At 44.7% G+C, this 24,234-nt stretch overlaps 1 protein-coding gene across 4 annotated transcripts in view; it reads right to left on the bottom strand.

Annotated features, from left to right (window-relative positions):
* The window catches only part of ccdc146 (coiled-coil domain containing 146), a 101,713-nt gene that overhangs the window by 64,216 nt on the left and 13,263 nt on the right, over positions 1 to 24,234 (bottom strand). For 2 of the 4 annotated variants that reach the window (XM_078419713.1, XM_078419714.1), the window contains exons 3-4: positions 6,512 to 6,594; positions 1,129 to 1,338 (exon numbers count right to left, since the gene is read on the bottom strand). The exons of the other annotated variants lie outside the window; for them this stretch is intronic. In XM_078419713.1, coding sequence (XP_078275839.1) covers positions 1,129 to 1,338; positions 6,512 to 6,594 — 293 coding nt within the window. The remainder of the gene's footprint in view (positions 1 to 1,128; positions 1,339 to 6,511; positions 6,595 to 24,234) is intronic. 4 annotated transcript variants of the gene reach the window in all.

Below are 24,234 nucleotides of genomic sequence, written 5' to 3'. Positions count from 1 at the left end.
CACGAACAGCCAGTAACCCCAGTAATTAGCCCCATGGTGAGCATGTACCCCGATCCTGCATATCCTGGACATAGTTTAGTGTAGAGGGGAGGGTGGTTTGAATAAACGTGGGTGTGTAAAGGAATATGTGTTGGTCAATTTTGCGATGTGTCGTACGTTCCCCATCTTACAGTCGTGTATATGTCTTGTAGAACTGTGCGTTTTAGAATTCAGAGTAAAAGGTATTCATGTATATGTCTTGTAGAACTGTGCGTTTTATGATTCATAGTGAAAAGTATTCATGTAATTCGGTATGTGTCTTGTAGATATGTCTTATAGAACTGTATAAGTATTCATGGACAATAGTCCCCAGCGCTCAATAAAAGCCTTTTCCATTTAAACCCTGGTCTTCAAATCTGGTCTGGTTGAGTTTTTTTCTGCACTATCAACGCTCCTGCATCTAAGTCCAGTGTCTAGAACCGTAGGGGGTCAGTGGGTCGAACCACTCACGGGGAACCAGTGTGCGCGGCCTGGTCAAGGGATCAGAGCAAGGCACGGGGACCTTAGGTCGGGCGAAAGCTCGGCGCAGAAAACCCCTTACACCCTGAGGAACAATCCAGGGAGGATTATGATCTAATTAGGAATAAAATTGGAACCCAGCCTGAACCTAACCCAACTGTGGTCAATGCAGTTCCGAACCAAACCCAAACGACTGTTAATTTTTCCTGACCTGGCCCCCCCCTTGACCATAAACATTTTGTTTGCCTTCACTCATCTTTGTCTCTTTCTCTCTCACTCATACAGTGCCTGCTTCTCTCTATCTTTCTCTCTTTTTACCAATTATTCCTCATATTCACGATATGGCTTGGCAGAACCTGAATCATCACGAACATACACCTGACCTACCCAAGTTCAAGCTAGTTAGTTGATACATCAGATAAAGGAGTCATGGTAATGTCACACCTATTTAATCTCAGTTAATCCCAATTTACCTCCATGTTTGCAAATACATAAACATAGTTATAAATATTTATTTTTTATGATAGATCTTTCATCAAAATTATATATGGAAGACTTATCATAAATACCAAAGCAAAGGTTGAGCATAATGTCATTAAATAGAACAGGATGGAAAATATAGCTTCTTACTAAATAGCTCTGCTCTTCTGGAGAGCAATACGCTCTTCTATCTGATTAAGGTCATTTTGAAAATGAAGCAGCTGCTGTCTTCGTTTGTTGACTTCCGTATCATAGCATTCAGGAAACTGTTCACCTTTTTCCAACTCCTGCCTTTGGTACTCCAATTCAGCAGTATAGAACTTAATATCCTTCAATAACTTGATCTCAGATTCCTGTGTCCTGAAAGCATAAAATAATTTTTTCCGATCTTATAAGTAACTTGTAATGCACAAAGAACACAGAAAGGCTAAAAATTCAATGAAATTACTTGATATTGTTCAACAAACAATTTGCTGGAGGAATTCAGCTGGTCAACCAGCAACTATGGAGGAAAGTGCATGTTCAATATTTTGAGTGGAGACACTTCATCTGGACTGAAAGAATCGAGGATACATAGCAGATGTAAAAATGTGAGTGGAGCTGGGTGGGGCATAAGCTGGCAAGCAATTGGCAAATCCGGGTGAGGAGTAGCTGCCTGGCAGATGGATTGAGTTGGAGGAGGGAAGGTTGAAGTAGCGACAGAGGCTGGGAGGTGAAAGGTGGAGATAACAAAGGCTGCAGACGATGAAATATGATACAAAAGGAAGGTGAATCATGGAACCAAGTAAGGGTCAGAGAGGGAGCATATTTACTGAAATCAGAGAATGTCAGGCTATATAATATCCAGGCAGTGTATGAGGTGCTGATCCTCCAGGTTGTGTTAGCACATCCTGCCAGTGGAGAAGGTCATGAACAAACAGATTGGTGTGGGAATGGGAAGAATGATGAAAATAGCTTGCAACCGGTAGCTCCAGATGGCCATAGTGGACAGAGCACAGGTGCTCAGCAAAATGGTCTGATTAGTCAGAGTTTTTTGCCCAAGATCCTGATAGCACATGCCTCAATTGATGAGGGGATGGGCCAAACTGTCATTCAACTGCTTTGATAAATCAGAGTGGGAGCTGAATACAAATGTATAAAAGTGTCATGACTCGCTAAGGGACTCACTATTGTGATCAGTTGATGTTAGCCAAAACAAATTAAAACAAGCCGAAGAGACAGATGCCTTTTGTTACTAACATAGAGATATGCTGGCAAACGCTTGCTAATCTCTCATATTGTAGATATTGCACTTGCCAGCAAAGATTTTTTTCTCATATCCCAAATGACCTCACTCTAGGTAATCCCTTATTAATTAAAGTATTTCAAAATGTTTGTTTGCATATGTAAGTCACCAAAGAGAAACACCCTACATTTAATATAATCCAAGTGACAGATGACACTATAATCGGTGGTATCATAGACAATGAAGAAGGTTATCAAGTCATATAGCAGGATCTTAATAAGCTGGGCAAGTGTAGTGGGGAAGGAAAACATGGTTTAATTCAAATAAGTGTGAGGTGTTGCATTTTGGGAAAACAAACAAGGGTGGGATCTTGCCAGCGAACAGTAGGGCCATGGGGAGTGCTTCAGAGCAAATAAATCTAGGAGTACTAGTGCCTAGTTCCCTGAAAGTAGCGTCGCAGGTAGGTGAAGACGGTTTTTGGTTCGCTGGCCTTCATCAATCAAGGCAATGGGTATAGACGTTGGGAAGTTCCTCTTTATTGGCATTCTATTACAATTGTACAAGACTGCATTTGGAGTACAGTGCTCAGTTTTGGCCACTCTGCCATAGGAAAGGTTCCATTAAGATGGAAAGAGTGCAGAGCAGATTTATGAAGATGTTGCCAACACTCGACGGCCTGATCTATAGGTATAGGTTGGGTAAATTAGAACTTTATTCCTTGGAGCACAGGAGACTGAATGGTGATTTTTATAGAGATGTACAAAATTATAAGGGGTGATTTACAATAGGGTGAATGTGCATAGTAGTTTGCGCAGCGTAGGGGAATCAAGAATAGATGGCATAGGTTTAAGGTGAGAAGAGAAAGATTTAATACAAATCCGAGAGGCAATCTTTTGCAGACAGAGAGCAGTGGGTATTTGGAATGACGTACCAGAGGAAGTATATAAGACTGGTACAATAACAACATTTAGTGAATCATAGTCATACAGCATGGATACAGATGCTTCAGTCCAACTTGCCCAGGCCGACCAACATGCCACATTTACATAGTCCCACCTGCCCACACTTGGCCCACAAACCTCTAAACCTATCCTATCTATGTACCTGTCTAAATGTCTTAAACGTTGTGATAGTAAGTGCCTCACCACTATGTGTAAAAAGTTACCCCTCAGGTTCCTATTAAATCTTTCCTCCCTCACCTTAAACATATCTCCTCTGGTTCTCCATTCCCCCACTCTGTCTAAAAGTCTCTTAAATGTTATGATAGTACCTGCCTCAAGCGCCTCCTCTCACAGCTCATTTCATTTATCCACCACCCTTTGTGTCAAAAACGTTCCCCCTCAGGTTCCTATTAAATCTTTCCCCCTCACCGTATGTTTATGTTCTCTGGTTCTCGACTCCCATACTCTGGGCAAAAGATTCTGTGCATTTATTCGATCTAAACCTCTCATGATTTTGTACACATCCTCCTGCACTCCAAGGAATAAAGTCCTAGCCTCAGTGCCGGATTAATATAGTAGCAAAAGTAGCATTTGCTACGGGCCCCGCACTTTCGAGGGGCCTGCACTAAATGCTTGCAAGCTAAATGCTTGAAATCGGTATCCCACTGTGGTGCGCTGTGTTGCATGCGCCATTCCTCAACCGTCGCGGTTTGAATGTGGTGGTGGGGATGCATGGAACAATAGGCAGCTGGCTCATCACCGCCCAACTGCCCAGTCTCCAGCCCTCTTACTCCACGCACCTCTGGCCTCGCCCAAACACCTCACTCCTCCGGACCTCTCTGCTCGAATATTGGCCTTGTCGCCCCACAAATCCCGGCCCTCTCACTCCTCGCTCATCGGCTCTTTTCTCTCAAGTCCCCGGGCCACTTTCACCACCTCATCATCCCCCCACCCCATCTCTCCCATTCCTCCGGCCCTCCTTCTCCGTACTCCTCCGGCGCTCTCTCCCCACTCCTCTGGCACTTGCTCCCCTGAATCCTTCACTGCTCACTCTTCCGCATACCTCCCACCTGTTCTTTCCCTACCCCTCCGCCCCTCCCTCTCTTTGCTAGGGCCTTCTCTCTCTCTTCACTCCTGCAGTCTTCTCTCTCTCCCCACTCCTCCAGCTCTCTCCTTTTCCCTACTCCACTGGGCGTCTCTCTCCCCAATCTCCCTTCCCTCTCGCCTCCCAGACTTTCATCCCTCCAAATAGCTACTGTCCAGTCCTCTCTTCCGCCAATCTACCTCCCCCTTATTCCCAGTCTTCTGTCCCACTCTCCCTCCTCTTCTCCATCCCTCTCTCCCCCCTGCACATCTTCATTACACTTATACTCTCTCCGTTTCCTCTGAACTTTCCCCCACACCTCCCTCCATGTCTACCCTCCCCACCTCTGGCCTTTACTTTCCATTTCTATAGGCACATTCCCTCACACTTACGGCCTTTTCTCAGCCCCTACCCATCCGTACCTCTCTCTCTCTCTCTACTCTTCTGGCCCATACTCCCAAAATTCTGCGTCTCCCTCTCACCCATCCCAAAAGCTCGGGCCCTCTTTCTCACCAATCCCCCGGCCTTCTCTTCTCACTTCCCGGGCCCTGTCTCCTCCTCCACTCTTCTATCACCTCCTCTACCCACACCTTGCATGCCTCTCAGCATCCACTGCTCCAGCACTCCCTACCCCTACCACCCTCCACCACCCTCCCTCCCTACCCCGATCCATTCCTCTCACCCCTATACCTCCAGTCCCGCCTCTATTCACTCCTCCGGCCTTTCCTTTTCCACATTCCTCCGGCCCTCCGTATCTCTACTTCTCTGGCACCCTCGGCTCCCACTCCTCCGACCCTCTTCTCGCAATCCTCCGTCATTCTCCCCACGGTGGCGCACCGGTAGAGTTGCTGCCTTACAGTGCTTGCAGCACCAGAGACCCAGGTTCCATCCCAACCACGGGTGCTGTCTTTGCGGAGTTTGTACATTCTCCCTATGACCGCGAGGGTTTTCTCCGAGATCTTCGGTTACCTCCCACACTCCAAAGACGTTCAGGTTTGATGGTTAATTGGCTTGGTGTATGTGTAAAATTGTCCCTATTGTGTGCGGGGATCGCTGGTCGGTACAGATGGTGGGCCAAATGGCCTGTTTTCGCGCTGTATCTCTAAACTAAACCCCTCCATCACACATTCTTTGAGGGTCCAGTATTAGGCCCGCGGGCCGCTGTGGGCCCCGACACTGTCGACCTGGACAGTGTAGGCTAACATAGCTCGTGAACGTTAACTGAGTTCGGGGAGCGGGGCCGAGTGTGTTCGGGGAGCGGGGCCGGGTGTGTTCGGGGAGCGGGGCCGAGTGTGTTCGGGGAGCGGGGCCAAGTGTGTTCGGGGAGCGGGGCCGAGTGTGTTCGGGGAGAGGGGCCGAGTGTGTTCGGGGAGGGGGGCCGAGTGTGTTCGGGGAGGGGGGCCGAGTGTGTTCGGGGAGCGGGGCCGAGTGTGTTCGGGGAGCGGGGCCGGGTGTGTTCGGGGAGCGGGGCCGAGTGTGTTCGGGGAGCGGGGCCAAGTGTGTTCGGGGAGCGGGGCCGAGTGTGTTCGGGGAGAGGGGCCGAGTGTGTTCGGGGAGCGGGGCCGAGTGTGTTCACCGAACGGAGATTGCAACCCACCTCCCAACCCGGGCGGCCGTATTTGCTGGAGCGGGAGCATGTGGTCGCTGGCTGGGTGAGGTCATGTGGGGGGCAGACATATGCTACGAGCCCCACATTAGCTTAATCCGGCCCTGCCTAGCCTGCTCAACCTCTCCCTATCGCTCAGGCCATCGAGTTCTGGCAATATCGTCGTAAATCTCCTCTGCACCATTACCCATCACATAACATGGTGACCAAAATGGAACACAATTCTCTAAATACGGCATTCCCAAATGTCTTATGCAACTGTAACATGATCTCCCACCTTCTATACTTAATACTTTGATCGATGAAGGCCCATATGCCCAAAGCCTTTTTGACCACCCTATCCAGCTGTGATGCTACTTTCAAGGAACTTTATACCTGCATTCCTCGATCCCTCTGCTCTACACACTTCCCAGAGCCTTACCATTCACCATGCTCAGCACTCCTGCTGCAATTTTTGACAACCATCTTCACTATCTACAATACCACCTATTTTAGTGACATTTAAAAGACATTTGGACAGGTACATGGATAGGTACGGTTTAGTAGAATATGGGCCAAAGAGGCAAGCTTGGATGGTGCATCTTGGTTGGCATGAAGAAGTTGGACCAAAGAGCTTATTTCCATGCCATACAAATCTGATTATTTATTGATTAGCCTTACCCTTTTAAAGTCCTTACCTTTTTAAAGTCTCGTGCAACAACATGTATTTGGATTTCATATAGCCAATTTGGGTTCCTGCAATTTTTCTAGCAGAAAATAACTGAAAGGTATATCAGAAAGTTAGGTATTAGCAACAGTCAATAGGATTATATTTTTTAAAGCGAACTATATGAATACTTGCTAAATCAATTCAGTTTTGGTATAGAAATAAAATTATTAATACTTCCAACTGAGTCAACCTGTCACAGTATCAAAATCAAACTTTCTGTGTTACACCAGCAAAAATAAAGACCCCAGAAATCTGTATGTTTGCCATACTGGCAGTCACAGAGAGATTGTGTACGATAGCACCCTCCATCCCTAACCTTGATCATTTCTGGGGTCAGTGACATAGTACCTCACTTGAATCAGTTGAGAAGTGATCACATCACTGTGAGTGAATCTTGAAGAAACACCACAGCTCACAGAAAATTCTGCACTGGTTTCTCAAAATTATTTCCAGCAAGCCTTTGGTCAAAAGGAGTAAACTAACATTACAAAAAAAAATCAATCAATCAACCATCAGGTCATTTTAAACACATGAACAATTCTCCATTTTGATGTAGGAAGTAAAATCTTTCAGCGCAGAGACTTCCCACTTCCGCCCCCCCCTTGCTGCATCATGGTTTTGGAAGTGGACTGAGGGGCTATCCTTTAAAAAAAATAACTTTCTTTGTTAGCCTTCAGACATGGAGTCTCAGAGATCAAATTTCCTTGTTTGGCAAAATTATTGTATCTGTCCACTCCATTGTTAAGCATTTCCAATGGATATCTGGATGAGTAATGAAAAAACCCAAGCAGTATACTCAAGGAAATGTGAATCCATATAATGTAGAATATTAGAGCTAATAAACATATTTTAAATAAACCACCATCTCCATTCCATATAAAATTGAAACGTTTGCATTTCCTAGTCATTCACTACTTAAGCTATTAACCTCATCAGAAATACAAATTACAGGTGTTCACAGATTTACAAAAGGGTTGTTTCAGTAAAATGTTTTGCTAAACAAAAATATGTAAATCTAAATGGGATGCTTCAATGTTTAAAACAAAAGGTCACAAAGTGCTGGAGTAGCTGGGCGGGTCAGGCAGCATCGCTTGAGAGCATGGAGAGGGGACGTTTCTGAAATTAGAAAATACACTTTTATTAAAAATCTAATCTAATTTAAAATAATAAGATAAATAACAAACCCTTTCAGTGCACTTATCAACTGCAAAAATCTCTTAATACTCAATTCCCCAACTGATGAAGGAATGCATACCATAGGCTTCTCCACTATTCTATCTGTACATGTTGTCAGTATCAGGGAGCTATGGACTTGGACTCTCTCTGTACATCAATGCTATTAAAGGTCTTGCCATTAACTGTATGCTTATCCTTTACATTTGACCACCCAAAGGGCAACATCTCATACATGCTCAGATTAAACTCCATCTGATATTTCTCCACCCATTTCTTTAGCAAATCTATATGCTGTTGTATATTTTGACAGGCCTCCTCGCAATCTGCAATTACAACAATTTTGGAGTCATTTGCAAACTTACTAACCAACCATCTACATTTAATGACTCTTAATAACCAACTTTAATAACATGCTCCACTTGATTTCCCTGATTTACTTCCATGTAACCCTCTCAATGTTCTATTTTTATTGTCAATAGCCTTTTACGCTCCATTGTTCCTTTTTCTTTATGATCAATGACACACATTCAGTTCGTTAGATGCTAAATCCCGAAAATATCTTTAAAGATTTTAGAACTTAACTTTTGTTACATTATGCCTTTTCGGAAAAGACCTTGGAAATATTTTTCTGACACAATGCTGTTTTATACCTGCAAGATTTTATTATCCTAAAACTCAAATCCAATGTTTTCCTCCAAATGTTATATAATTCTATCAAGAAATATTAATTCAAGAAGCTCGTCTATACAAAATCTGGCCATTTTTGAAATGTGCTGGAATGCATCCAGAGTGCCTCTTTGCCTTCTTATTTTCACTTTATCATGGAGCTAAAGGTTTTGAATTATATGTTTGTGAGGTATTAATTCTGGGATAATGCCAGTTCAATCATCTAATGGATATAAATTTAAATAGTTAGACCTCCTTGAGCTATTTTTAATCTCTGTGTACTTTTGAGTAAAGTACATGAAATATATGTAATTCCATAAATGGATTCAGAAGCACCGCTGAAACAATGACCAAATAACTATGAGTTATCCTTAAAGTACCTTAGTTTTTAAATAAGTACAAAAGGTTTGATTGGGAAAAATGAAATGTGGTGGGGAAATAGGTTTCAAGACTGTTCACAAAAAAAAATCAATCCCACAGTTGATCCTAGAGTGCAGTGACCACAGAGTGTTTGGTGAGTGAGGGGCTTTGGGGAAGATGGTGATTGATGAGTCTCAATTAGGTGGGTATTCTCCTCCTGTCCTTAATTCTTGCAGTGATTTTAGAGTGCAATTATTTAATATTAAAACCAAAGAAAAATTACTAGCGTAGTTGCTAGTGTTTAAAGCCTAGAAAGATCACTAGTTTTGTACGCCAAATTATAAGAAGTGGTGATCCATGAATATGGCAAGAAAAGTCAGAACCATGGTTATACTCCTGCGTAATCTCGGAAATCAGGGACACCTCGTATTCCTAGTAATCAGGTGAGGGGGAAGAATGTCCAGCTGCAGCTCCTAACAGATCATGCAGCACTGTTGCGGATGGATTCACTATGAAGTATCCACGATGATGAGAACCTAGTATGTAGCATATTTAGCAAGTTGATCACAGGCTGACCACAGGCAGAAAGACAATGGGTGACCACTAGAAAGAGCAGTAGGTGTAGACAGGTAGCACCAAGTCTCATATGATCATCACCCTCTCAAACAGGCATATCATTTTTGAAATAGGGTTGGAGTGTAAGAGATGGCCTCTCAGGGAATCCATCAACAGAGACGTTTCTTGTGGCACGAGCGGCTCTGCTGGGCAGCAGAGGAAAAAATGCCTAGGTGAGCTACAGTGGTAGCTGATTCTTTAGTAATGGGACCAGACAGGCTGTAAACAAGACTTCCAAAAGATACATTGCCACCCTGGTGCCAGGGACAGAATGGCTGCACAGCATTTTGAAACAGGAGGGTAATCAGTCAAGAAATACATGGTTTTAATAACCTAGGACGAAAGAGGGAGGAGATACTCCAATATGAATTTACCGAGTTAGGTTGGAGGTTAAAGAGTAGCACTTTCAAGATTGTGTCCTCTGGAATACTTCCAGTGCCACATATGAGAGACTATAGAAGTAGATGAATGTGCGACTACAGAGATGGTGCAGGAGGAAGATCTCTAAATATTTGGATTGTTGGCTCCACAAGAGAGCCCTGTACAAGCAGGACAGACTGCACCTGATCTAAGAGGAGAGAGGAGATGGGGCATGATAAGGCACACTGGAGGACTGGTAGGCTCATCTATATATATTTTAAGCAAAGAGCCTGACAGATAAAACTGATAAACTTTAAACATTGATCAGCATATGAGAATACAATATCATTTGCATCACGGAAATGAGGTTAAAGTCAAGACTTGCACCTCAATATTCTAGGATATAGAGGTGGCAGAAATTTGAATAGGGCACGTAAGAGGGGGCATGGCATTATTGAGCAGGGAGAACATCACTGCACTGCTTTGGGCTGTCCTGGAAGGCTTTTCAAATGAATCCATATGGGTAGAATTTAGAAATAAGAAAAGAAACATCACTTTGTTTGGGTTATAACTACAGGCCTCTCAACAGGAGATAGAGGAGCAGATATGTAGACAAAACACAAACAAAATGATGGTGTTACCATGGTATTGGTGAGTAAATTCCCCAATATTGACATGCTGATCATTGTACTTGTCTATACCAATTCTATTCATCCTTTTTGGACTGTAGCCTTTTATGACTTGATGATTCAAGTGGTTGTCTAGTTGTTTCTTAAATGTGGGAATATCATATCATATACATACAGCCGGAAACAGGCCTTTTCGGCCCACCAAGTCCGTGCCGCCCAGTGATCCACCTACCTACTTTCTCATGCAGTGTGTTCCAGATTTCAACTAGTCTCAGCGTGGGCAAAAAAGTTCTCCACAAATAATTCTTATACCTCTCTCGTATTTCCTACGCCTTCTTATTTTAGACACACCCTCCATGGGAAAAATAATCTTACTATCTTCCTGCCACATAATTTTATATAGCTCTATCAGATCATCCCTCAGCCTCCTCGCTCCTTGGAAAGCCAATCCAGCCTATCCACTCTCTTCCTATATCTGAAATGCTCCATCCTTGCAAAATCCTGGTGAATCTCAACTTGCCACTTGAGTTAGAACTGCAGATGTCATTCAGTTGCAGGTTAATGGAAATAACCTTATTTTAATTTCAACTGAATTAAAATAGTGATAAGTGGGATTGTTTTTGAACATTCTCATTATTTTAATAAACATTTTAATATTATGAACAAATTCAGGTAATATTACATTATTGTACTTGTAAGAAAAAAAAAGTACTTGTAAGAAGAAAAAAAAAATTTCAACCTAGAAAATTTGCACCATTTGGCTTCTCTCTGTTAAATGTTCCAAGTGCTGGAGTTTGTGTTTTGAAATCCTTCAGTATATCACGTTGGGGAGGCGGCATGGGAGATTTTGTTCCTTAAATCAACATTACAATTGAACACGTACAAACCACACATCGTAATAAGTGTTAATGTCAAAATAATGTTTGAATCCCTAAAAGTTGACTGTTTCTCATATATTTTCATATTATTAAACTTTCCAGATGTGGTTTAATATATTTATTACAGAATGGTAGTTAACCCATTATTTTATGCTAAAATTGTACATTAGGGCATCTATTTCTTCAACATAGTTCTCTGGAACACAAATTGTGCATTTGGGCACCAGCTGATTGAAAACAATCTTACTAAAAAGTGAAGAACGATAACAACCATTTCAAAATCCCTATAAAATTTCAAATGAATTACCTGCTTGCAACCATCATTGGGTCCACCAGGGACAACTAGATCTTTACAGTGGAGCACTAGACTGGGACTCGACAAATGAAGTCTCAAACTTACCAGAACCTTAGCTTTGCTCGTGTAAATCAATGTTTTTCCATTGCAGGACTCGTGAGTCAGTGGTGGATCTGGACACGTTAAATGCAGCAGACAGCTGTCAATGCAGCCTACAACTTTAAATGCAGCCATGATGGCGGGAATGTCATATGTTGAAAGACTGGAGCGACTAGGCTTGTATACACTGGAATTTAGAAGGATGAGAGGGGATCTTATTGAAAAATAGAACATTATTAAGGGATAGACAATATAGACAATAGGTACAGGAGTAGACCATTCGGCCCTTCGAGCCAGCACCGCCATTCACTGTGATCATGGCTGATCACAGGGATTGGACACACTAGAGGCAAGAAACATGTTCCCAATGTTGGGGGAGTCCAGAACCAGGGGCCACAGTTTAAGAATAAGTGGTAGGCCATTTAGAACAGAGATAAGGAAAACCTTTTTCACTCAGAGAGTTGTAAATCTGTGGAATTCTCTGTCTTAGAAGGCAGTGGAGGCCAAGTCTCTGGATGCTTTCAAGAGAGAGTTAGATAGAGTTCTTAATGATAGTCAAGTCAAGTCAAGTCAATTTATTTGTATAGCACATTTAAAAACAACCCACGTTGACCAAAGTGCTGTACATCTGACCAGGAAAAAAAAGAAACATACAGTGGCAGGCAGCCAAACACAACGGCGCGGCCATCTTGAACAAAATGTTAATTCAATCACCCACAGTCCAACAATAAAAGCACTAAACAGGCACCCAAAATTACCCAACCCCAAAAACCCCCCAAAACACAGTCCAACAATAAAAGCATTAAATAGGCATTCAAATCACACACCCCAAAACCCCCAAAAACACAGTCCAACAATAAAAGCATCAAACAGGCACTCAAACCACCCAACCCCAAAAACACACAAAAAAGAAACATCCATCAAAGAAACATCCATCACAGTGAGTCTCCTCCAGTCCTCTCTCTCCTCACTGTGATGGAAGGCCACAATGTCTTTCCCTTCTCCTGCTGTCCTCGCCCGCAGTCAGGTTGTTGTGGTTGCAGGCCGCACCGGACGGTCCACAGCGGGCCAAGCCCAAGGCGCGTCGCGTCGCAGCCGCTCCCGCAGCCTCCGAAGACGGCCGGCTCCGCTGATGAAAAGTCCGATCCGGGGCGGGCGAACACGCTGTCGCTGCCGCTGTTGTTGCACGTCGGGGCGGTCGTGGCTCCCGACATTGAAGCCCCCGCCCAGCAGAGAAATATCCCGCGGCCATCCTAGGCCGCGCCGGACGGTGAAATGTCCGCGACCCAAGCCCCGCGATCCGGGGTGGGCGAACACGCTGCCGCTGCCGGAGCTCCCGATGTCGGCATCCACGCGGCCCGAACCTAAGGCGAGTCGCAGCCGCTCCCGCAGCCTCCGAAGACGGCCGGCTCCGGTGGTGGTAAGTCCGTTCCGCGGGCTCTGCAAACCAGAGCCCTGGAGGCCGACAGCTCCAGGAGTTGGGCCGATGGTAGGCCGCAGCAGGAACGGAGACACGGCCCAGAAAACAAAGGTCGGGTCTCCGTTCTGAAGGGACACACTAATTTACAGTGTTAGTTTCCCCCTCCCCCCCACATACACACATAGTACATAAACACAAAAACACCACATCACAACTACAATTAAGACAACAAAAAACAACAAAAACACAAAGACAAATGGACCGCAGGTGAGCGGCAGCTGCTAGGGCAGTGCCGCCATTTTGATGAGTCAGGGGGTATGGGGAGAGGGCAGGAACGGGGTACTGATTTTGAATGATCAGCCATGATCACATTGAATGGTGGTGCTGGCTCGAAGGGCCGAATGGCCTACTCCTGCACCTATTGTCTATTGTAACAACTAGCCAAAGAGTGGCTGAGAATGGGGTCAGATGTGTGAATGGATCGTCACGAGGAATGGGGCAGGGATACATCGAAACATAGAAAAATAGGTGCAGGAGTAGGCCATTCGGCCATTAGAGCCTGTACCGCCATTCATTATGATCATGGCTGATCATCTAAAATTAGTACCCCGTTTCTGATTTTTCACCATATCCCTTTATTCCTTTAGCCTTAAGAACTAAATTTAACTCTTTCTTGAACATTCAGGAGCATGGAGCCAAAACACAGCTGAAATCAAAAACTGGAAACCAAAGCATAGCCAGCCCGATGTGCCCAGAACAGAAGACGGTGCAAGTGATGTATTTATCCACTTAATCATTAAAATCTTCTGCTGCACCTTGAAATAGATTAATCAAGTAATACATATCTTCCAGGCAATATTATCATATATTTACAATACCCAATCCAACCCGTTAAATATGACGATACAAAATATAAATAACAATATAGCTTTATTAATCCAACAGCCTCTTTAAAATGTTAAGCTTGGAATCTCTGCAAAAATTGTTGTTTAACTTGTGTCAAGTTGATGTGATTTGTCATGGGATTTATCCATTAGCGACATGTTTTCTTTCAGTTTGCAAAGGCTCAGTTTCCTTAGGAATTTATACTTCAGCTATAAGTTAAATACGCAATATAGTTGATAAGAATATCACAATTGATTTTATTGTGCTGAACAATAATACATGTCCATGGGCTGATTTTTTATATGCAGGACTATGTGGATTTGGGTATGGGTGTAGATTAAACTATTGAAATTGTGAGCATGTTGGGGATACTGTCTTAAACCTCAAACTTCCACATTTTATTCCAGCACATTAGGTTACGTGCTCGCAACCCTCGTGGCAGTTGTCAACAATTGTATTTCAATTGCTCAATTAGAATTCAACAAACATTTATGCTTAAAATAAAGTCTATAGGTCCTGAGCTTCCCGAATCTTGGCTGTTCAGGCAAATTGTGGACTCATGAGCATAAAGTGGATTGTATTTCAAGGAAATATGCCAATAAATATTGACTTCTCAAAAGTGCTTGGTTAGCAACATGTGAAGAGGAGTTTGTTCCCCCTTGAGGTTTCATTCTGCACTGGAATTTTGCTCTATTACGCGTCAGGATGGACCCCTCAACTGAGCCTCAGACAAGGTCCTCCGCACCTGTGTTATCCTTGCTGCATATCGCTCATTCCCAGTGTCTCAGACTTGCAGATCAAACATCTAAACCATGCTCTAATAAGCATGGTTAAGAGATGTACCTGCAGACCAGAAAAGTAGTAATTGCAAACAGCAGAAAGCGGAACAACAAGGGGTAAGCTCCAAGGAAGCGTGTCGGATCAAACTGGATCCTGTATGCAAATCTTCATTTTTAAAAACGCATTTGAATACTAGTATCTCAGGAGGTCATGTCAAATGGTGGTGGACATGTCAAGACTCCTAAAATATCTTCTGCTTCTTGGACTTAGATGCCATTCATTACAAATAGCTGTTTAAAAACACCATTACTTCTGTTACTGCTGTAAATAAAATATATACACGAGTTCACCCTACTGTGAATGTCATAGCCATCATCCGCCATGCTACTATCTATAAACTAAAACTCTCGTTTGTTTGTTCCTGAACTACAGCCAAACGGTACACGATAGCGCGACAATTTTAGGCCCACCTTACTCACCGTCGTCCCTTTGGTGCTAATGGAAGAAGTTTCATTGAGATTGGTGTTATATTCTTAAAGTCATTCACAGTTTATAAAAAACCATGCATGCGCAGTCGGGGCCAGTTGAACCGATACATACGTAAGATGGCCGCCGGATCCGCGCCTATACTTACGTAAGATGGCCGTCGGATCCACCCCTATACTTACTTAAGACGACCGCTGGGGAACTACAGCCAAAATGGTGGGGGGGGGGGGGGGGAGGAGAGGAAGAGGGGGGAGAGGGAGAGAGAGAGAGGAGGGAGGGAGGGAGGGAGGCAGGGAGGGAGGGAGGAAGGGAGGAAAATTGGGGGAGTGGGGGAGGAGAGGGGCGGGGAGAGTGAGGGAGGGGAGAGGAGGGATGGGGGAGTGGGGGAGGAGGGTGCTGCACCAATGCAGGAGAGGCAACCCTAGGGGGGGGAGAGGGGGAGGGGTGAGGGGAGAGGGAGAGGGAATAGGGAGAGGGGAGTGGGGAGAGGGAGGGAGAGGGATAGGTGAGGGAGGGGGAGGGAGGGAGGGAGGAAGTGGGAACGGGGAGGGGGGCGGAGGGAAGGGAGGGTGAGGAGTGCAGGGGAAAGGGGGGCAAAGGGGAGGGAGGGGGACAGAGGGAGGGGAGGTAGAGGGGAGGGAGGGAGGTGGGGGAGGAGGGGGGAAAGGGGAGAAAGGGGGCAAGTTCCCCCAAAAAACTGATCACACTGCGAGACATAGCGAACGGCGGGTTTTGCCTACTAAAATGGCTCCTTTGCATACTACACCAGTATAGGCGATTTCAACGGAGTGGTCCATCTTGTTCCTCTAGTATCTTTGGTTTTGGCCCAATGGGTCCACTTGGTCTAGTAATATATATATATATATATATATATATATATATATATAAAAAAAGGAATGCACATGGGTGCTTGGTTGAATTCTGAGTGCAATAAATTGCAATTTAAACTATAAATTTGATCTGTGATGTTTATTTTGAAGTGATTTTCATATTGTACTTTCGCCAAGCCATCACTGTGATGTTTGGAGATGGAGGGAGATAAGATTATGGTAAGGAATCATGAATCACTGTTACTGGCGTTGCACTTGGACTATACTACAGCCCAAGCAAAAAGAGGTAATCACATTGCCTCTTCCATCTCTGTTTCTTCTCCTGCTGCTTGCCTATTGCTGGTGGTAAGTGCTGTTCTCTCATGTTGTGCAGAATTTAGTTTAGTTTATCATTGTCATGTGTACTGAGATACAGTGAAAAACTTTATTTTGTATGCTTTCATAACATGCATATCTGTGTACAATCATACCCAAATAATGAGTGGAACAATAGCAGGTCCTCTTCTGGGAACCACAGACTCCAGCACCATCTTGCATTTAGCAAGTCTCAAGTGTCTGAAAATATGATCTTGGTCTCAGGAGATATGCACTTCCTACTTACTCACTTTGGTAACTTTAAGGCCCAGTAGTCTGGCAACACCCAACATGATGCTGATGTTGCCTATCATGGCAGCCGTTGATCTGTGCAGTTGCTGTGGGCTGCTCACTGCCATGGGCTGCTTACTGCTCACATGTAAGCACTCCAGTGGCCGCCTTGTCCTCCCTCCTGCGCCATTTGAGCTGTTACACCCTGCAACCGCCCCTCCATATCAGTGCACCGGAATCGTCATGTCCTACGTGTATATATCTTCCAGAACCTGATAGCAAAACTTTAGGCAGCTCTCCGATGGGTGCTGGAGGTGAGCTCACAGACCATTCACAGCCATCAACCTTTCCCTTCCATCACCAGCATTTTACGGATCCTTAGTTCCTGGCATGCTGCAGACCCTGTGATTGTTCATACCTGCTCTATGGAGCTCTGTAGGGCTGCTATTATCTATGGAGCAGCAAGATTGTTTCAGCATGCCAATGGTGCATTGCATCAAATTTTGAGTTGCAGCATGATTTTCTCTGTGTAGATGCATGTATGGAATCTACATTGGAATCAGTAGTTTGATCTCAGGGGATTGTCCTTTCAGTAAAGACACGTGGAACTGCAGGTGCTGGTTTACAAAAGCACAAAATGCTTGAGTAATTCTAGAGGGTATAGATAGGTGACGCTTCGGATCCTGAAGGTCCTGATCCGAAATATCACCTTTCTGTTTTTGCCTTTCAATGATCTGTTGTCTAGTAGTCACTGTTTGATCTTCTTGGGTGGCAGCCAGTACTGCCTTTCTAAAGAGAAGGCATCACAACTGCAATTCAGATGCCATGCACTGACCTTTATGCTTTGCTGCCTACGATCTCACACCAGTTGGATGTTGAGAATGTAGAATCCCTTTTGATTCTTGTTAAAGGATAGAATGCAATGCTTGCAAAACTATGTGGGTGCAGTTAAACGTTATTCTGAAACAGTGGAAATCAGACAACGCAGCAAAGCTGCATTCTTTTGTCTAGTTCTGGACTGACAAGAGAAAATTAAATGCAGTTTATTCCTTTTAAACATAAAGTGTCAATGTCCTCTTTAATTCCAAAGTGTATGGAAAATTAAGATAATGTATATTTCACCAGTTCTAGCCTGGAAGTTAGACACCAAAGTGCATTTGTGTTCATTGAGAAACACAAAGCATTTAGGTGGATGTTCAACTGAATCCCACCTAAATGTTTTTTTAATTCTCCTTCTTCCAATTTTTATACTTTTCAGGATTCACTAGACAAGCTGACTACTGAGATGCAAGTAGAATGGTTCTTTGAACAGCTTGGTTAGATATGCTTCATGGTGACAACAATTCTCTCCCACCTCCTCCCACTTCTGCTTTCTCCAGTCCTGATCCATCCTCGGCTCATGCTCAAACTTGCTCTGATTGAAAGAAAATAGCTAGGAACAAATGGTTTCAACAATAAAACAGTCCCCGCCTCTTACTATTCTAATCCTTTTAAACCTTTGCAATCTGAAATAACTATAAAATAACTTTTAAAGTTTTTGAAATGTAATACATGCGAGAAGAAATCAACTAGATGCTAACTTGTAAGAAATGTATTGCTCTCTTTAATGTGACAACAATGTGAGCTCATTTCAAATGCGCAAGGTTTAAAAAAAGGGGCATGGAAGTGTGAGAAAGGGGTAAAAAGGGATAATTGATTTAGACTAAGGATCCTGAGAAATAGCTGACTCGACAATACGACCGTGAGAAATAACTGACCAGACAGTGCTCGGCTAGAGAAAAAAACCGCAAGAACAAATGGTGACAGTCCAAGGACAAGTGTTAGAAGATAATCAGAGAACTGGGAGGAAGGCCAAAATAATCAGAGAGCTAGGAGAGAGGGAGGGCATGAACTACTCTGTACTGCGCTTGCCTAATGAAATAAATGAATATTACTGTATGATGTGGAAGGCAGCAGGGGCGGTGACGGTAGATTGTGCACCTCAGTGCTCCGATTGGAAGGAGCCCGAAGGGGAGGAATTAAAGGTGTAACAATTGTAAAATGAAGTGAATAAAAAGAAGGGATTTTCCCGACCTCGGTGTGTCTCGACAGGGGAGACACCCAACTCTGCAGACTTGCAAATAAACTATACTTGTTTCTCTAGATTGTCTCGAGCATCGTGATTGTAAGCACTCACATTTGCATCTCACAGCTTGGGGGCTCGTCCGGGATCGCCACTCCGGCCGGCTGACGGGAGTATACGGAAGAAGGGACGGTGCACCCCGCTGAGTTCAGCGGTCTCAGACTCCTTGCTTGCCGTCAGCGGTTTGAGCGAGTGATACCTGGACCAGAGACTCGAGAAACAAGTGGGAGGAGCAGGAAATCGCGAGGAGCTAAATCGAGTGATTCTTGTGCACAGGACCCGGGTAAGAAAACTGACTATTAAGTACTACTCGGGCGATTACAGCTAAGATCGGAGGGGAATTCCGATCGGGAGGATAAAAGATCGGAGGGGAATTCCGATCGGGAGGATAAAAGATCGGAGGGGAATTCCGATCGGGAGAATGGGCAGTGAAAACGGAAAGCCCAAAAGGGAGGGGAAGGGCGGTAAGCCCAACCCCCGCATGCCGCCTGATAGTCCGTTGGGGCGAATGCTGCGCCATTGGGGGCAGGGAAAAACCCAGGGATTGGAGAAGACAAAAATGATTCAACTCTGTTATTTTGAGTGGCAGAAATACCCGATCAAAGGGAGTTCAGTCTGGTGGCCACGACTGGGCTCCAATGAGGATTGGGTACGGCAGGCATTAAATGTGTTTGTTAATTCAAAAGCTTCCCCTAATCTGGAGGAAAGTTGTTATGCTTGTAAGGGGAAAGCGAAGAATAAATCCTGAAAGAATCACAGGCTTGCCGATGCCTCGGAATAAATATTAAAGGAATATAGTAGAACTATAGAAGATAGAAATAGCGTAATAGGTAGCATAGTGACTATAGAGACGGAACGGAGTGAGAACAAGGACTGCATTTAAACTGACTGACCAAGTGCACTAACATAACATAAGACGAATACAATGAATAAAATAACTGCAGTTGAACTACTAAGTAGGAAGTTCCCCGTATCCAAAGAGGATATTTAAAAAAACACTCTTGAGAAATGGGGGGAAAAAAAGGACGAAAAAAATTGGTTACGAAATGGCCCATGGCAAAACTGTGAGAATGAAGCAGAATTAGAAAGTGATGGGGAAAGAACAAGGGAGTGTAGAAGGGAAATAGAGGCATCCATAAAGCGCTTAGAGATAGAGATAAGGGAGATGGAAAAAGATATCGAAAGAAAAAGAAAGGAAAGCCAGGGGTACGCCCAGAGAAGAACGAGGTGGGAAAGTATACAGATAGAACCGCAACAGGAGATGGTGAACGAGAGACAGGAGCTGAGGGGGAGAATGATGCCATTACTTTTGAAAAAGGCAGGACAAACCCAGTATATTCCTTGGGCGACCCGAGACCTAGAGGGGCTGAGAAACGCCTTGCCCAACATATGTTTGTAAATGCGGAAAATGGGATAGCCTTCGGGGTATTGACTCAAAGGAGGGGGGGAAACCGGCAGCCCGTGGCATTTTTATCAAAAATATTGGACCCAGTGTCACGAGGATGGCCTGTCTGTATACAGGCAGTGGCAGCCACAGCGGTCCTAGTAGAGGAGAGCAGGAAATTGACCTTCGGGGGGGGTTTTGGTGGTCTCCACCCCACATACGGTGAGAACAATATTGGCTCAGAAATCCAACAGATGGTTAACGGACTCTAGAATTTTAAAATATGACGCTATCCTGATGGAAAAGGACGATTTGACCATGATTACAGACAAAAATTTAAACCCATCTCAGTTTCTGTACCTGCCCGAAGAAAGAGAAAACAAGACAGGGAGGCCAGAACACTGCTGTAGTGATATAATAGATTTACAGACAAAAAGTAGAGAAGACTTGGAAGAACAACCTCTGGCTGAGGGTAGCCGGTGGTTTATAGAAGGGTCCTCCAGATGTATAGATGGAAAAAGACATAGTGGATACGGTATAGTGAATGGGGAAACTATGGAGGAAATTGAAAGCGGCAGGCTGCCTGGTGGTTGGTCAGCCCAATCTTGTGAATTATACGCATTAATGAGAGCTTTGGAACTATTGGAGGGAAAGGAAGGAACAGTGTATACCGACTCAAAATACGCCTTCGGGGTAGTACACACCTTTGGGAAGATCTGGAAAGAGCGAGGAATGATAACAGCTCGGGGGGAAAGAATTAGCGCATGAGCAATTGATAGGACACACTGGAGGCCTTGCAGAAACCAGAACGGGTAGCCATAGCACATGTGTCAGGGCATCAGAAGGGTAACACCCTGGAAGCCCGAGGAAATAGGGCAGCGGATGAGGTGGCAAAGAGAGCAGCCACAGATCAGACGGTAGAAATGATGTCACTGATACCTTTAAGGGAACCCGAGGAAAAGATACCTATCTTTGGTGAAAAAGAGCAGGAAAACATGAGAGAAATGGGAGCCCGGCGTACCCCAAATGGGAAATGGTGGACACCGGATGGAAAGCAGCTATTGAACAAAGAAATTATAAGGGAGTTATTAGGGAGGCTGCACGGGCAAAGCCATTGGGGAACCCAAGCCCTCTGTGATACCCTCCTCAGGACCTACGCTTGCCGTGGGATGTATACCATGGCCAAACAAGTCATAGGGGGTTGTGTAATATGTCAGCGAATCAACAAAAAAATCATGAGAGCAGTCCCAGGAGGAGGACAACCATTTGCAATAAGGCCCTTCCAAAGAATACAGATAGACTTCACCGAGTTGCCCCGGATACAGAGATGGAAATACCTGTTAGTGGTAGTAGACCATTTCACTAGATGGGTAGAAGCATTCCCTACAGTAACTGCCACCTCACAGTCGGTAGCCAGGGTATTATTGGAGCAAATTATACCCAGATATGGGATTGTGGAAACAATAGACTCGGATAGAGGGATCCATTTTGCCTCCAAAACACATCAAATGATATGTGAAGCATTAGGAATTGAATGGAAATTGCGGCATCCCCAGAGTTCCGGAAAGGTGGAAAGAATGAATGGCACCTTGAAGACCCAAATCACCAAGTTAATAGAGGAAACTAGACTCCCCTGGACTAAGTGCCTTCCGATAGCCTTGTTAAAAATCCGAACGGCACCTCGGAAAGACATAGGGGTATCACCATATGAGATATTATTCGGGCTCCCGTACTTAGGAAAGATAGAAGGGGTCCCAACAATACCAGGGAGCGACATGTTCCTAAGGAACTATTTACTGGCAGTATCCCAATCTCTTGCAGAACTAAAAACTAAAGGATTACTGGCCCAGAGCCCGCCACTGGATTTTCCGATTCACTCAGTCAAGGCTGGAGACTGGGTACTAATAAAAACGTGGAAGGAAGAAAAGTTGCAACCTAGGTGGACTGGACCCCACCTTGTGTTATTAACCACCGAGACAGCAGTACGAACAAAAGAAAAAGGGTGGACACACGCAAGTCGATTTAAGGGTCCCGTGGAAGCCCCACCAGACAATATCAGCCCGTGGATGGTACGTGGAGGAAAGGAGCCATTGACTTTGGTATTCACCAAAACCCCGCACGGAAAATGAAGACTTCGTGCTGGTGGATCGGGTGCTGGGTGGTTACCCAGCTTGTGAGTAATGTAGCATGTATAAAAATCACTATACCACAGAATAGAAGGGCCACCACCATCCCATTTGATGTATGTAAAGGAAAATCATGGTGTGGTTATAGAATGTATGTATGCACCCATCCCTGTAAAAATTGGCGCGAGGTATTCACTTCATCCAGAGAAGGGTGGCAAAAGTCCACCTATCAAACTGATAGGTGGAGAGTATATCAAAACCCAAACAAGGGATTGCCAGGACGTGTATATGTAAGCATACAGAGGGTTCAAATAAAGGAAAGTGGTAGGTATTGGATATGTGCAGATAGAACAGGGAAGGACGCATGCCTGAGGTTTGAAATAGAGGTAGAACGGGACGGATATATATAGTAAAATATGAGGATAAGGGGGAAATGTTCCAGATAGATGTCAGTCAGAGTAGGGATCCCTGGGCAACCCCAGCACCACCGGTAGTCAGCAATGTCACCACGGTATATGAGCCTAAGGATTTGAAGATAATGATAGTAACAGGAGAGATAGAATAAATGCAATTGTATGGGGAGGGAATACCAACAGGGGAAAAGGGAACCAACACCTGGCTTACCTGGATGATGTACACGGCCAGAAGTATGTAACAAACCAATTGCTACGCCTGCGCCGGAGCTAAGCCTCAGCTGGTCCCAGTACCATTTCCCCTGAATTGGAGTAGGACACCTGGGGCTATGTCATGTATACTGTAACTATTCACGAATCCCATACTACCAAAGAATGAGACCTGCCAGAGCTACCATTACTTATTCCCGGCTAGCAACAACAACACGAAGGGCCAAAGGAAAGACCCTCGACCTCCCCCATTCACCATTCCCCTCGGGGAGGAGGGATTTGAGTGCTTTACAAGATATAACCCAGATGGACAGGAAATGGGGGAGGTGCTAAACTGCAATCAGACGTATAACATAACAGCTGAGGAACAGGGGTCACTGTTCAGTAGCTCCTGGCTGATAAAGCAGATAGTCAGTAGAGCCGATGTCTGGTGGTGGTGCGGAGAGGATACCCTGTGGCCCCAGCTACCAGGGTCATGGACGGGAACCTGTACCCTTACACAACTGATGATGCCCTTCACCATAGCAGTAGAGCGTGCGGTCAAAATCAATGAAGGAGGCCGACGACAAAGGAGAGAGGTGAGAGGATCATTCGACACACACATCTATATAGATGCAATAGGGGTGCCAAGAGGGGTACCCGATGAATTCAAAGCCAGAAACCAGATAGCTGCTGGCTTTGAGTCCATACTCTTCTGGTGGTCCACAATTAATAAAAATGTGGATTGGATCAACTACCTATACTACAATCAACAACGCTTTATAAATTACACTCGAGATGCGGTTGAAGGATTAGCGGAACAACTGACAGCTACCAGCCTAATGGCCTGGCAAAATTGCATGGCCTTGGACATGCTACTGGCTGAAAAAGGGGGGGTGTGCGTAATGTTTGGGGAACAATGTTGCACCTTCATCCCCAACAACACTGCTCCTGATGGGTCCGTGTCAAGGGCCCTAGCGAGTCTCACCTCCCTGTCTATCGAATTGGCCGAGAACTCAGGAGTAGACATCTCCTGGACCAAGTTTCTAGACTCCTGGTTTGGGAAATGGAAGCACATCTTTACATCAGCCCTAACATCAGTGATAGTTATGATGGGGTTGCTGTGTCTATTCGGATGATGCATCATTCCCTGCATAAGGGGGTTGTCTCAGCGATTGATAGAGGCAGCTCTGACAAAGAACGACATCGCCATGATGGCCTTTAGAGCACAGCATGACCAGCAGGAGGAATATAGAGAGGCAAAGGCTCTGCTGCTAGCACTAGAAAAGGAGGAAATAGTATAAATCAAAGTAGCGTGGCATAAGAAAAAGGGTGGATTGTGAGAAAGAGGTAAAAAGGGATAATTGATTTAGACTAAGGATCCTGAGAAATG

The sequence above is a fragment of the Rhinoraja longicauda genome, chromosome 23 (genome assembly GCF_053455715.1).
Source record: "Rhinoraja longicauda isolate Sanriku21f chromosome 23, sRhiLon1.1, whole genome shotgun sequence".
NCBI classification, from domain to species: Eukaryota; Metazoa; Chordata; class Chondrichthyes; order Rajiformes; family Arhynchobatidae; genus Rhinoraja; species Rhinoraja longicauda.
Note: the sequence above shows the minus strand (reverse complement) of the source record. Positions and strands in the feature narration are given on the sequence as shown.